General features: G+C 46.7%; 1 protein-coding gene across 1 annotated transcript in view; it reads left to right on the forward strand.

Moving 5' to 3' along the window:
• noc4l (nucleolar complex associated 4 homolog) overlaps positions 1-14,596 on the forward strand; it is a 46,184-nt gene that overhangs the window by 17,622 nt on the left and 13,966 nt on the right. The window contains exons 7-9 of the mRNA XM_086011926.1: positions 3,065-3,099; positions 4,112-4,162; positions 13,114-13,225. Of these exons, the coding sequence (XP_085868052.1) occupies positions 3,065-3,099; positions 4,112-4,162; positions 13,114-13,225 (198 nt within the window). The remainder of the gene's footprint in view (positions 1-3,064; positions 3,100-4,111; positions 4,163-13,113; positions 13,226-14,596) is intronic.

Consider the following 14,596-nt stretch of genomic DNA (forward strand, 5'->3'; position numbering starts at 1 on the left):
TGCTTCCCTGAACCCAGTGACCTATGGCAGGGTGCTCTCTCCCCATGTCTCCTGAACCCAGTGACCTATGGCAGGGTGCTCTCTCCCCATGTCTCCTGAACCCAGTGACCTATGGCAGGGTGCTCTCTCCCCATGATTCCCTGAACCCAGTGACCTATGGCAGGGTGCTCTCTCCCCGTGTCTCCTGAACCCAGTGACCTATGGCAAGGTGCTCTCTCCCCATGTCCCCTGAACCCAGTGACCTATGGCAGGGTGCTCTCTCCCCATGATTCCCTGAACCCAGTGACCTATGGCAGGGTGCTCTCTCCCCATGATTCCCTGAACCCAGTGACCTATGGCAAGGTGCTCTCTCCCCGTGTCTCCTGAACCCAGTGACTTATGGCAGGGTGCTCTCTCCCCATGATTCCCTGAACCCAGTGACCTATGGCAGGGTGCTCTCTCCCCATGTCCCCTGAACCCAGTGACCTATGGCAGGGTGCTCTCTCCCCATGTCCCCTGAACCCAGTGACCTATGGCAGGGTGCTCTCTCCCCATGTCTCCTGAGCCCAGTGACCTATGGCAGGGTGCTCTCTCCCCATGTCCCCTGAACCCAGTGACCTATGGCAGGGTGCTCATTAATTCTCTGGAAGTCAGCTCTTGTACGAGAGACTGGGCCTATCTGCACTTGTAAGTTGGGACTGAATTGGTTAGACGTGACCTTGAAACAACCATCTGTGAGCGTCTGCATTTCCAGTGCACCCTACTTCCAGTCTATAATCAATGTTGCTGTTTGAGTGGACGGCAGGGAGGCATGGGGCTGACACACAGCGTTCGAGTTATGAGGGTGCATTAGAGACACTTGGGCTGTTTACCCTGGAAAGGTAATTGACTGGGAGGGCTGTGGCTCAGTGCGTCGCACTCTCACCCGAGTCAGAAGGTCGTGGGTTCAAGCCCCACTCCAGAGACTTGAGCATCTAATCCAGACTGACACTCCCAGTGCAATACTGAGGGAGCGCCGCACTGTTGGAGGTGCCGTCTTTCACATGCGATGTTAAACTGAGGCCCCGTCTGCCCCCTCAGGTGGACATAAAAGATCCCGCGGCGCTATTTCGAAGAAGAGCAGGTGAGTTCTCCCTGGTGTCCTGGGCCAATATCTATCCCTGAATCAATATCACTAAAACAGATTATCTGGTCATTATCACATTGCTGTCTGTGGGAGCTTGCTGTGCGCAAATTGGCTGCCGCGTTTCCCACATTACAACAGCGACTACACTTCAAAAAGTACTTCATAGAGTTATACAGCACAGAAAGAGGCCCTTCGGCCCATCGTGTCCGCGCCGGCCATCAAGTCATGTCTATTCTAATCCCATTTTACAGCACTTGGTCCGTAGCCTTGTATGCTATGGTGCTTCAAGTGCTCATCTAAATGCTTCTTGAATGTTGTGAGGGTTCCTGCCTCTACCACCCTTTCAGGCAGTGAGTTCCAGATTCCAACCACCCTTTGGGTGAAAACGTTTTTCCTCAAATCCCCTCTAAACCTCCTGCCCCTTACCTTGAAACTATGCCCCCTGGTTATTGACCCCTCTACTAAGGGGAAAAGTTCCTTTCTACCTCCCCTATCAATGCCCCTCACAATTTTGTACACCTCAATCAGGTCCCTCCTCAGCCTTCTCTGCTCTAAGGAAAACAACCCCAGCCTGTCCAGTCTCTCTTCATAGCTGAAGCGCTCCAGCCCAGGTAACATCCTGGTGAATCTCCTCTGCACCCTCTCTAATGCAGTCACATACTTCCTTAGTGTGGCGACCGGAACTGCAGTATTCCAGCTGTGGCCTAACTAGCGTTTTGTACAGCTCCATCATAACCTCCCTGCTCTTATATTCTATGCCTCGGCTAATGAAGGCAAGTATCGCATATGCCTTCTTAACCACCTTATCTACCTGTCCTGCAGCCTTCAGGGATCTCTGTACATGCACACCAAGGTCCCCCTGATCCGCTGTCCTTCCTAGGATCTTACCATTCATTGTGTATTCCCTTGCCTTGTTAGTCCTCCCAAAATGCATCACCTCACACTTTTCAAGTGTTAAATTCCATTTGCCACTGTTCTGCCCATCTGACCAACCTGTCTATATCGTCCTGTAGCCTGAGGCTTCCCTCCTCACTATTTACCACTCCACCAATTTTTGTGTCATCTGCGAACTTACTGATCATACCTCCTACATTCATATCTAAATCATTAATGTACACTACAAACAGCAAAGGACCCAGCACCGATCCCTGCGGTACACCACTGGACACAGGCTTCCAGTCACAAAAACAGCCTTCGACCATCACCCTCTGCCCCCTGCCACTAAGCCAATTTTGGATCCAATGTGCCAAATTGCCCTGGATCCCATGGGCTCTTACCTTCTTGACCAGTCTCCCATGTGGGACTTTGCCAAAAGCCTTACTGAAGTCCATGTGGACTACATCAACTGCACTACCCTCATCCACACACCTATTGGTTGCAAAGCGCTTTGGGACGTCCTGAGGTTGCGAAAGGCGTTGTAGAAAGGCAAGTTCGTTCTTTCTTTCTACACAAGATATTTCAGCTGTGAAGAAACGATAACCGAGAGCATTGCTTTAAGCTAAACCAGAGTAACAGGGCAAGGGCAGGCAGGGAGAGATATCTTCAAAGTGATGAAGGACAAATTCAGGACTGATGCCGGGAAGCATTTCCTCACACAAAGAATAGTCAATGTGCGCAGGAAGAGTGATGAGGGCGGGAACCTGTTGGAGTGTGGGATTTGGTGGGGGGGGTCGGAAATGTAACTTTTCCTTTTTTGGTGGGATGGATGGGATAAGATGGGCCGAATGGCCTTCCTCCTCTGCATTGGTTGTGTGACGGAAGCTTGGAAGTGAGGTGTATTCATGCCAGAGAACGTTTCTGCTCAGAACCTAATTATACTTGGAGACGGTGACAGCATCTGTTAACATAATGATTTTTGTTTTTCTGTAATGACCAAAATCGAGATGGTTGTGCTGTAAGTGCTTTTAGTAATTCGATTCTTGCAGAAAGTTATTAAGACTGAAACCTTTCTATTTGCAGGTAAACATGATGAATGGAAGGCAGCAAAACTGAAGGTACTGTTTGAATATCACGCACACCTTCACTCATCTGGACTTGGGGAGTCCAGAAACATTTCCATTTCTGAGAGACAAAGGGAGAGACGGCACCAATGTTCCCTCTAATTTTTTTTTGGGTGCGCGGCCCCTTAATGCGGGGTTTTCCCATTCAAAAGCCGGTGAGCGGCCTGTGCGGGGCCTCCAGACTGCTGCCTGGCCGCGCAGCTTAACGGGGACATTGTCAGCACCCGACCATAACTCACTAGGCTAAGACGACATGCGGAGAGAGCACCAATATGCTGCGCTTTGTTCTGCGCGGTAAGTTTCTGCAGAGGTGCGGTGTTTACAGTGCAAAAGCCGGGGTGCGGCCTGCGCGGGACCTTGCAGGTGATTGTGCGGCCACGTGTGAGTAGCTTAGCAGGAGCATTGGATCGCACTCTACCATAAGACTCTGGGTTCAAGAGAGAAAATCAGTTACCGTTTACAGCCAGCACAAACATGCTCACTAAGACCACGAGCTTCACTGGTGGTTTATAAAGTACGTTCAGGTTCCCTCGCTGCCCCTGACTTTGCAGCAAGTCTGTGGTCCTGGCTGCTTAGATCCGATGACAAAACAATTAGCGCTCCTAATGTCATCAAAGCCTTTATGACTCTTCAAGGGTCCGTCATGTCCAAGATTTCTTTAAAGGCGTTTTATTACAGAACCAGTATTTTAACGGAAACATAAATCCCTTGGTCCTTGTGTATAGCTGCACTAAAGTTGGCCCATTCTCCCAGCACCATCGGAAGTAAAATTGTCTCGGCAATGCCTGGGAGCGAGGAAAGTGGGAAAAGTCAAACTAGTGTCGGAAACGAGAAACCCGTCACTCCTGTACTGCTGCAGCAACTCGATGTGAACTTGTCTTGTGAATGTGTAACGTGGAATGAACTAGTTCGGTACTGTTGGTCCAACCTGAGCAGCTAATTATGGGTTCAGCAAGCCACCAATTTCAGTGCGTTGCTTTACAAATATCCCCCTTCTCACCAACAGGAACACAGAAGAATGTTTGAGCGACTGTGGCTGGTGTTCCTTAAACACAAGGTAAGTTTGTTCTCCACCGTGTCCCTAAAAATAACGCGTCTCGTGAGCGTTTTCTTTCACCCATTTGCTGTACGTGTGTTCTGCTTTGGAGTGAGGCCGTATTTCACGCACCATGTTCACACCTACAGCTCGTCTTCATTTGCACCAAGTGCAGCAATCAATCGTGTTCCTTCCAGTTAACATGCTCTTAAATCCAAGGTATTAAGAGAAAGGAAAAACAGAAGTATTCCTTTTGTAACACCATGGTATGACAAAGTATTTACAGCACAGAAAGAGGCCATTCGGCCCAACTGGTCTGTGCTGGTGTTTCTGCTCCACACGAGCCTCCTCCCACCCCTCTTCATCGCACCCTATCAGCATATCCTTCTATCCCTTTCTCCCTCATCCAGCTTCCCCTTAAATGCATCTCGGCTATTCGCCTCAACCACTCCCTGTGGTAGTGAGTTCCACATTCTCATCACTCTGGGTTTAGAAGTTTCTCCTGAATTTCCTATTGGATTTATTAGTGACTATCTTATATTGATTGGCCCTAGTTCTGGTCTTCCCCACAAGTGGAAACATCTTCTCTATGTCTACCCTTTCAAACCCCTTTGTAATTTTAAGATCTCTATCAGGTCGCCTCTCAGCCTTCTCTTTTCTAGAGAAAAGAGCCCCAGCCATTTCAATCTTTCCTGATCGGTATAACCTCTTAGTTCTGGTATCATTCAAGTAAATCTTTTTTGCACCTTCTCCAGTGCCTCTGTATCCTTTTTTATAAAATGCAGACCAGAACTGTTCACCGTGCTCCAAGTGTGGTCTAACCAAGGTTCTATACAAGTTTAACATAACTTCTCATGGTATTCTCTTGATGAGCATGTCCTCCCACCAGTATCTCCACTTTATGGCTCACTGTGTGGGGGGGGTGGGTGATTATCATAATAGGGAAGTATTACATAAGAACATAAGAAATAGGAGCAGGAGTAGGCCAATCGGCCCCTCGAGCCTGCTCCGCCATTTAATAAGATCATGGCTGATCTGATCCTAACCGCCAATCTACTATCACAGAACCATCTCCTGAATCTAACAGAATTAGACACACGAAATCGGAGCAGGATCAGGCTACACGGCCCCTGGGCCCGCTCCGCTACCCACAGGGCCATGACCGATCCGAACCTAGACTCATGTCCAAATTCCTGCCCGCTCCCCGTAACCCTTAATTCCCTTTACTTCTAGGAAACTGTCTATTTCTGTTTTAAATTTATGTAATGATGTAGCTTCTACAGCTTTTTGGGGCAGCATATTCCATGGACCTACCACCCTCTGAAGTAGTTTCTCCTCCTCTCAGTTTTGAAAGAGCAGCACCTTATTCTAAGACTATGCCCCCTAGTTCTAGTTTCACCCATCATCGGGAACATCCTCCCCGCATCCACCTGATCCAACCCCTTCACAATCTTATATGTTTCAATAAGATCGCCTCTCATTCTTCTGAACTCCAATGAGTAGAGTCCCAATCTACTCAACCTCTCCTCATATGTCCATCCCCTCATCCCCGGGATTAACCGAGTGAACCTTCTTTGTACTGACTCGAGAGCAAGTATGTCCTTTCTTAAGTATGGACACCAAAACTGTGTGCAGTATTCCAGGTGCGGTCTCACCAATACCTTGTACAACTGAAGCAATACCTCCCTATTTTTATATTATATCCCCCTAGCAATGAAAGCCAACATTCCATTGGCCTTCTTAATCACTTGCTGCACCTGTATACTAACCTTTTGAGTTTCGTGCACCAGGACCCCCAGATCCCTTTTGTACTTCAGTACTTTCCAGTTTCTTGCCATTAAGATAATAACTTGCTCTACGATTTTTCCTGCCAAAGTGCATAACCTCACACTTTCCAGTATTGTATTCCATCTGCCAAATCTCTGCCCACTTACTTAGCCTGTCTATGTCCCCTTGCAGGTTTTTTATGTCCTCCTCACTCACTACTTTCCCCCCCATCTTAGTATCATCTGCAAACTTTGATATGTTACACTCGGTCCCCTCCTCCAAATCGTTAATATAGATTGTAAAGAGTTGGGGACCCAGCACTGACCCCTGCGGAACACCACTAGTTACTGATTGCCAGTCTGAGAATGAACCATTTATCCCAACTCTCTGCCTTCTGTTAGATAGCCAATCCTCTATCCATGCCAGAATATTACCCCCAATCCTGTGATTTTTTATCTTAAGCAATAATCTTTTGTGTGGCACCTTGTCAAATGCATTTTGGAAGTCTAAATACACTACGTCCATTGGTTCCCCTTTATCCACCCTATATGTTACTTCCTCAAAGAACTCCAGCAAATTTGTCAAACATGACTTCCCCTTCATAAAACCATGCTGACTTTGTCCTATTAAATTATGATTATCCAAATGTCCTGTTACTGTCTCCTTAATAATGGACTCCAAAATTTTACCTACCACAGATGTTAGGCTAACCGGTCTATAGTTTCCAGCCTTCTGTCTACTGCCCTTTTTAAATAAGGGTGTTTCATTAGCAGTTTTCCAGTCTGCCAGGACCTTTGCCGAGTCCAGGGAGTTTTGGAAAATTATTACCAATGCATCCACAATCCCTACCGCCATTTCCCTCAAGACCCTAGGATGTAAGCCATCCGGTCCAGGTGATTTATCCGCCTTGAGTCCCATTATTTTACCGAGTACCACTTCCTTAGTGATTTTGATCGTGTTTAGCTCCTCCCCCCCCCTATAGCCCCCTGTTTGTCCAATGCTGGGATATTCTTAGTGTCTTCTACTGTAAAGACTGATACAAAATATTCATTCAGTGTTTTTGCCATCTCCATATTTCCCACCATTAATTTCCCGGTCTCATCCTCTAAGGGACCAACATTTACTTTAGCCACCCTTTTTCTTTTTATATAACTATAAAAACTCTTACTATCTGTTTTTATATTTTTTGCTAATTTACTTTCATAATCTATCTTCCCTTTCTTAATTAATCTTTTTGTTATTTTTTGCTGTCTTTTAAAGTTTTCCCAATCCTCTATCCTCCCACTAGATTTGGCTACCTTATATGCCCTTGTTTTTAGTCGAATACTATCCTTAATTTCTTTACTTAGCCACGGATGGCTGTCTTCTTTTACACCCTTTTCTTCTCAGTGGAATATATATTTTTTGGAAGTTGTAAAATAACTCCTTAAATGTACACCACTGATCATGTATCGTCTTACCCTTTAATCTATTTTCCCAATCCACTCTACTCAATTCCGCTCTCATACCTTCATAGTCTCCTTTATTCAAGCTTAGCACGCTTGTTTGAGATCCAACCTTCTCACCCTCTAATTGAATATGGAATTCAACCATGTTATGGTCACTCATTCCAAGGGGATCCTTTACTAGGACATTTTTAATTAATCCTGTCTCGTTACACAGGACCAGATCTAAGGTTGCTTGCCCCCTGGTCGGTTCAGTTACATACTGCTCAAGAAACCCATCCCTAATACACTCAATGAACTCATCCTCAAGGCAGCCATGCCCAATTTGATTTGTTCAATTAATATGATAGTTAAAACCCCCCATAATTATAGATGTTCCCTTATTACAAGCCTCAACTATTTCCTGATTGATACTCCGTCCAACAGAGTTGCAACTGTTTGGGGGCCTATAGACTACGCCCACTAGTGTTTTTTTCCCCTTATTATTCCTTATCTCCACCCAAACTGTTTCATTATCCTGATCTTTTGACCCAATATCATTTCTCTGTATTACAGTGATTCCTTCCTTTATTAACATAGCCACCCCACCTCCCCTTCCTTCCTGCCTGTCCTTCCTGATCGTTAAATAACCTGGTATGTTTAATTCCCAGGCATTGTCACCCTGCAGCCATGTTTCTGTAATGGCCACAAGATCATACCCATATGTAGTTATTTGTGCCATTAACTCGTCTATTTTGTTACGAATGCTACGTGCATTCAGATAGAGAACTTTCAAATATGTTTTGTGACACTTCGTTCCTACTTTTGCCCTTTTTATTACTTTACCTTTTACTCCATACCTTCTGCCCATTCCTGATACGCTCTGATTTTTAATTTCCCCACTGCTACCTAAGTCTATGACCTTCTCTGTTGTCATTTTTATTATTTGCCCTCTAGGAACCTCCCCCCCACTAGTTAGTTTAAAGCCCTCTCTGCAGCCCTAGTTATATGATCCGCCAGGACTCTAGCCCCAGCACTGGCCAAGTGAAGCCCGTCCCAACGGAACAGCTCCCTCCTGCCCCAGTACTGGTGCCAGTGTCCCAGGAAGCAAAACCCATTTCTCCCACACCAGTCTTTGAGCCACGCATTTAACACTCTAATTTTATTTGTCCTAGCCAAATTCGCTCGTGGCTCAGGTAATAATCCAGAGATTATTACCCTTGAGGTTCTGTCTTTTAATTTGACCCCTAGCTGCTCATACTCCTTTAACAGAACCGGCTTCCTAGTCCTATCTATGTCGTTTGTACCAACATGGACCACGACAACTGGATCCACCCCCTCCCACTGCAAGTTTCTTTCCAGTCCAGAGGAGATGTCCTTAACCCTGGCACCGGGTAGGCAACACAGCCCTCGGGACTCTTGCTCTCGGCTGCAGAGAACTCTATCTATCCCCCTAATAATACTATCCCCTACCACTACAACATTTCTATTTACTCCCCCCTCTTGAACGGCCCCCTGTTCCACGGTGCTGTGGCCAGGTTGCTCATCCTCCCTGCAGCCCCTGCTCCTGTCCCCACAGGGAGTAAGAACCTCGAACCTGTTGGACAAGAGCAAGGGCTGCGGCTCCTCCAACACTACCTCCTGGATCCCCGTACCTGCCTCACTCGTAGTCACACCGTCCTGTCCCTGACCATGGGCTACATCTGAATTAATTAACTTCATAGGTGTGACCATCTCCTGAAACACAGAGTCCAGGAACTCTGGACCTTTGCGTTCCTGTTAGCCGTGGCTCAGTGGGCAGCACTCTCGCCTCTGAGTCAGAAGGTTGTGGGTTCAAGTTCCACTCCAGAGACTTGAGCACAAAAATCTAGGCTGACACTCCCAGTGCAGTGCTGAGGGAGTGCTGCACTGTCGGAGGTGCCGTCTTTCGGATGAGACGTTAAACCGAGGCCCCGTCTGCTCTCTCAGGTGGATGTAAAAGATCCCATGGCTCTATTTTGAAGAAGAGCAGGGGAGTTCTCCCCGGTGTCCTGGGGCCAATATTTAATCCCTGAATCAACATCACTAAAAACAGATTATCTGGTCATTATCATAGTGCTGTTTGTGGGATCTTGCTGGGCACAAATTGGCTGCTGCGTTTCCCACATTACAACAGTGACTGCACTTCAAAAAAAAAACTTCATTGGCTGTAAAGCGCTTTGGAACGTCCTGAGGTCGTGAAAGGCGCTGTAGAAATGCAAGTTCTTTTTTTTTCTTAATCTATCTCAGGTACAAGACCATGGCGAGCTTCAGCCACAGAGCCCTGCTTCTGATTTGTCCCTGACGAGCTTATTTCTGTCGAGCGCTAGTCAGTTTACGTCACTGCAAGCGGTTAACTTGTTATTTTCAAACTTTGAGGTGTGTTGATTGAAGCGGTAAACAGGATGTGTCTTTCTCTCGTGTAATAAGAGGCAAGCACTCGGATTTATTTCTAGCGAGATAGAATTGAAAATAGCAAAGTTATGCTGAACTTGTATTAAATCTTGGTTAGACCACAGTTCGAGTACTGTGTACAATTCTGGCTGCCATATTATAAAAAGGATGTAGAGGCATCGGAGAGGGTACAAAAAGATTCACAAGGTGTGAGGGTATACCCAACAGGAAAGGATGAACAGGCTGGAGATCTTTTATAGGGGTCTTTAAAATCATGAACGGTTTTGATAGAGTGGATACAGAGAGAGTGTTTCCATTTGTGGGGAAGAGCAAAGCTAGAGGCTATCAATATAAGATAGTCGCCAAGAAATCGAAAGGGGAATTCAGAAGAAACTTCTTTACCCAGAGAGTGCCGAGTGCAGGGAGTGGTTGAGAGGAACATCATTAAAGGAAGCTAGATAAGCACATGAGGGAGAAAGAAATAGCGAATTATGCTGCTAAGAGTTAGATGAGGAAGGATGGGAGGACGCTCGAGTGGAACATAAATGCCGGCATGGACTGGTTGGGCCGAATGGCCTGTTTCTGTCCTGTATAGCCTGTGTAATATCACAGATCGCTGGTGGTGACTATAAATATATTGTGCTCATTATGGAAAGCAGCAGTTTGCAATGCCTCAGTTGAACACTGACATTGTTAATCTCTTTTTAAGGCATTTTAGTTACTGTAAAAAAAAAAAAAAAAAATTAAGCTCTTATAAATACTTGGAAGGGGAGAAGTTTGCAGGGCTGTGGGGAAAGAGCAGGGGGAGTGGGACTGATTGGAGAGAATCGCTCTGGGGAAAGAGCAGGGGAGTGGGACTGATTGGAGAGAATCGCTCTGGGGAAAGAGCCGGGGAAGTGGGACTGATTGGAGAGAATCGCTCTGGGGAAAGAGCAGGGGAGTGGGACTGATTGGAGAGAATCGCTCTGTGGAAAGAGCAGGGGAGTGGGACTGATTGGAGAGAATCGCTGTGGGGAAAGAGCGGGGGAGTGGGACTGATTGGAGAGAATCGCTCTGGGGAAAGAGCAGGGGGAGTGGGACTGATTGGAGAGAATCGCTCTGGGGAAAGAGCCAGGGGAGTGGGACTGATTGGAGAGCTCTTTCAAAGAGCCGGCACAGGTACGATGGGCTGAATGGCCTCCTGTGCTGCAAGATTCTCTGATAAAATTTCCTTTCTACTTCATCCTCCTGACACGCACTTCCTGTTCCCCAACTGCAAGGATCTCCCTATAACCAGGCTACGCTTTCGGCGCTTGGTAATACTGCTGTAAGAGATTAGTAAATGGGCCATTAATAATCCCCCGTCCCTTTATATTGGGAGCAACAGGAGTGATAAAACGCCTCCACTTGTTACCTCAGTAATTTAATAAGATTTTAAATCTGTTTACTGAAAGATTAACCTTCTGGAAGTGCCGCAGTATCATTTCATAGCCATCAGTGTTGTTGTTTATCATCTATAGAATTGAGAACTGTAGTGAGGAGTTGCACATTAATAAACTTTAAGGAAACAAATGCTCAATTATAAACATGTGAAAAATGACAGAACTACTGGTCCATCCTGCCGATCTCTCGTATTCTGAGGGGGATTGACAGGGTAGATGCAGAGAGGCTGTTTCCTCCTGGCTGGAGGGTCTAGAACCAGGGGTCACAGTCTCAGGGTAAGGGGTCGGCCATTTAAGACTGAGATGAAGATGAATTTCTTCACTCAGAGGTTTGTGAATGTTTGGAATTCTCTGCCCCAGAGGGCTGCGGATGCTCAGTCGTTGAGTATATTCAAGGTTGAGATCGATAGATTTTTGGACTCTAGGGGATTCGAGGGATAGTGCGGGAAGGTGGAGTTGAGGTCGAAAATCAGCCACGATCTTATTGAATGGCGGAGCAGGCTCGAGGGGACACATGGCCGACTCCTCCTATTTCTTAAGTTCTTCTGTGTCATAATGGATCTTGACTGTGGTGAGATGCAAGAAGCAAATGACTCATCGACCCGTGAGAATCAAATCTCTGGGTTTCTTCCTATCAATAGCAATAGTTAAAGATGTCATTTGTAAGCCTTCAGTGTTAGCGGTCCATCAACGTTAAATAGATTTATTTTTACGAGTGAATGCATTACACTGAATGCTTTAGTCGCACGAGTTGGGCGGATTGCAGTGTGGTGTGGTGACCATTCAGATATCTGCATCCCTCGTGTGCACGAACTATTGAAGCCCAGAAATTACTGTCACGTGAAATCTTAGCGGGCTCGTGTAACGTTCCTCTTCGTGCTGTTGTAATGCAGGTGGTACCGCCGTTTATTTAAATGAGAGAATGCCTCTGCTCTCATTTTTCGGCTGTTTCCCTTGTGCTGGACTCCCCAACAAGAGGAAATAGTTTCTCTCTCTCTACCCTATCAGTTCCCCTTAATATCTTGAAAACTTCCATCAGATCACCCCTTAATCTTCTAAATTCCAGGGAATTTAACCCTTGGAATCTGGGTATCATTCTGTTGAATCTGCGCAGCACTCCCTCTGAGGCCAATATACCCTGGGGCAGGGGCAAGGCCAGTATGTACGTAATTAGACCCTGGTTTATTGGATATAATTATAGGGCTAGTGGTCAGTGTTTGTGGGAGCTCTCGGGACAGTCGGAAGTCCATTTGCCTTAACGGTAGCCCACAAAGGACAAGTCTGATCCCCTTGAAATCCGCAGGGAAAACGGGTTATATTAATTGCTTGTCACTTAATGTAATACTGTAGAACAGTTGTATAAGAACAGTATTGTTATCAGTCAAAAAAGACAGACTTGCATTTATATAGCGCCCTTTACGACCAGTGGACGTTCCAAAGCGTTTTACAGCCAATGAAGAACATTTTTTTTTTCAAGTGTAGTCACTGTTGTAATGTAGGAAACGCGGCAGCCAATTTGCGTACAGTAAGTCCCACACATAGCAGTGTGATAATGACCAGATAATCTGTTTTTAGGTGTTGATTGAGGGATAAATATTGGCCCCAGGACACTGGGGAGAACTCCCCTGCTCTTCTTCGAAATAGTGGCCGCGGGATCTTTTACGTCTACCTGAGAGAGCAGACGGGGCCTCGGTTTAACGTCTCATCTGAAAGACGGCCCCTCCGACCGTGCAGCACTCCCTCAGCACTACACTGGGAGTGTCGGCCTGGATTTTAGATTAGTCAATGTATATTGAAGCTTGTTGGGTAAAACCACTCGGGCCAGAATCATGCGGAAGTTATTGTTGCAGGACTAACAACCATTTGTTACCACAGTAACCATGGGATATCCGCTAATGGCTGCAATATTGCTGATGGTTTTAAACAAGACATTGATTTTTTTTCACAGCTACCAACTAATCTCTACAAGAAGGTGCTGGTGATTTTGCATGAGTCCATATTGCCATACATGAGCAACCCAACCCTGATGATAGATTTCCTCACTGCTGCCTACGAGATAGGTATGTGAACAATAATGCAGAGCGTATACGGTTTAAAAAAACATCGGCTCTAGGTATTCTCTTGGTTCAGCGCCTCTGGTCTTTCCCATAAGCAGACTTTGCATCCCATACAACCAGGGATTGGCTAATATCTAATTATACAGTGGCATGATTTGGAAGTGTAACACTGAGGTCCCTTGTCGTCAGAAGGAGGCCATTTGGCCTGTCGAGCCCATGCCGGCTCTCTGCAAGAGCACTTCAGCTAGTCCCTTTCCCCGTAGCCCAGCAAATGTTTTTCCTTCAGGTCCTTATCCAATTCCCTTTTGAAAGCCACGATTGAGACTGCCTCCACCACCCTCTCGGGCAGTGCATTCCAGATCCTAACCACTTTTCCCTCATGTCACCTTTGGTTCTTTTGCCAATCACCTTAAATCTGTACGATAGCAAAATACTGCAGATGCTGGAAATCCGAAATAACAACAGAAAATGCTGGAAAAACTCAACAGGCCAGGCAACATCCGTGGAGAGAAAATAGAGTCAACGTTTCGGGTCAAACCCTTTGTCAAGACCTTAAATCTGTGTCCAGGTTCTTGACCCTTCAGCCTAACTCACACCGAGTCCCGCTCACCCATCACCCCTGTGCTTGCTGTCCTACATTGTCTCCTGGTCCAGCAAAGCCTCAATTTTAAAATTCTCATCTTCGTGTTGAAATCCCTCCTTGGCCTCACCCCTCCCTATCTCCATAACCTCCTCCAGCGCCACAACCCCCGAGATCTCTGCAAATGGCTGATTTTAATCGCTCCACCGCGGTGGCTGTGCCTTCAGCTGCCTGGGCTCATGAGCTCCGGAATTCCCTCCCTAAACCTCTCTGCTCCTTGCTCCTATAATGTAAATTATAACGAGCCCCCTATCCACGCCAGAATGGAGGCAATGTGTGGTGGGGCAAGGAGGATGTTAAGAGAAGCTGAGCCTGTAGGTGACCCAAGGAATGGATGAAGCTTTCAGTGGCAGTGGGGGGTGAGGAAGGGGGCGAGGGCAGGCAATACCGCAGCGGGTATACATACTGATGTGTGGCTCCCTCCCAGCCAAGGCCGGGAGTGAATTATAAAGGAACAAAGTGACTATTTTCCCTGCAAAAAGCTTTCCTGAAACCATATGATCCCCAAGCAGGGGACCTCATCCCAGCTTTTACTGATGAGCCATTGGGAGGAAAGCCAGGATTGGCTCACCCACCAGTTCCAGCTAAGCAGCCCACCACAGCTGAGACCAAGAGCTCCGAGCAGCGTACTGTGTGGTAGTGCCTGCGACTCATCACCCTGTGGGCTGTCACAGAGCTCATTTGGCAGCTGAAGAAGAGCAGGGGCGTTCTCCCCGGTGTCCTGGGCCAATATT

This window comes from Somniosus microcephalus, chromosome 19, assembly GCF_052327205.1.
Source record: "Somniosus microcephalus isolate GS21.2 chromosome 19, FLI_Smic_1.0, whole genome shotgun sequence".
Lineage (NCBI taxonomy): Eukaryota > Metazoa > Chordata > Chondrichthyes > Squaliformes > Somniosidae > Somniosus > Somniosus microcephalus.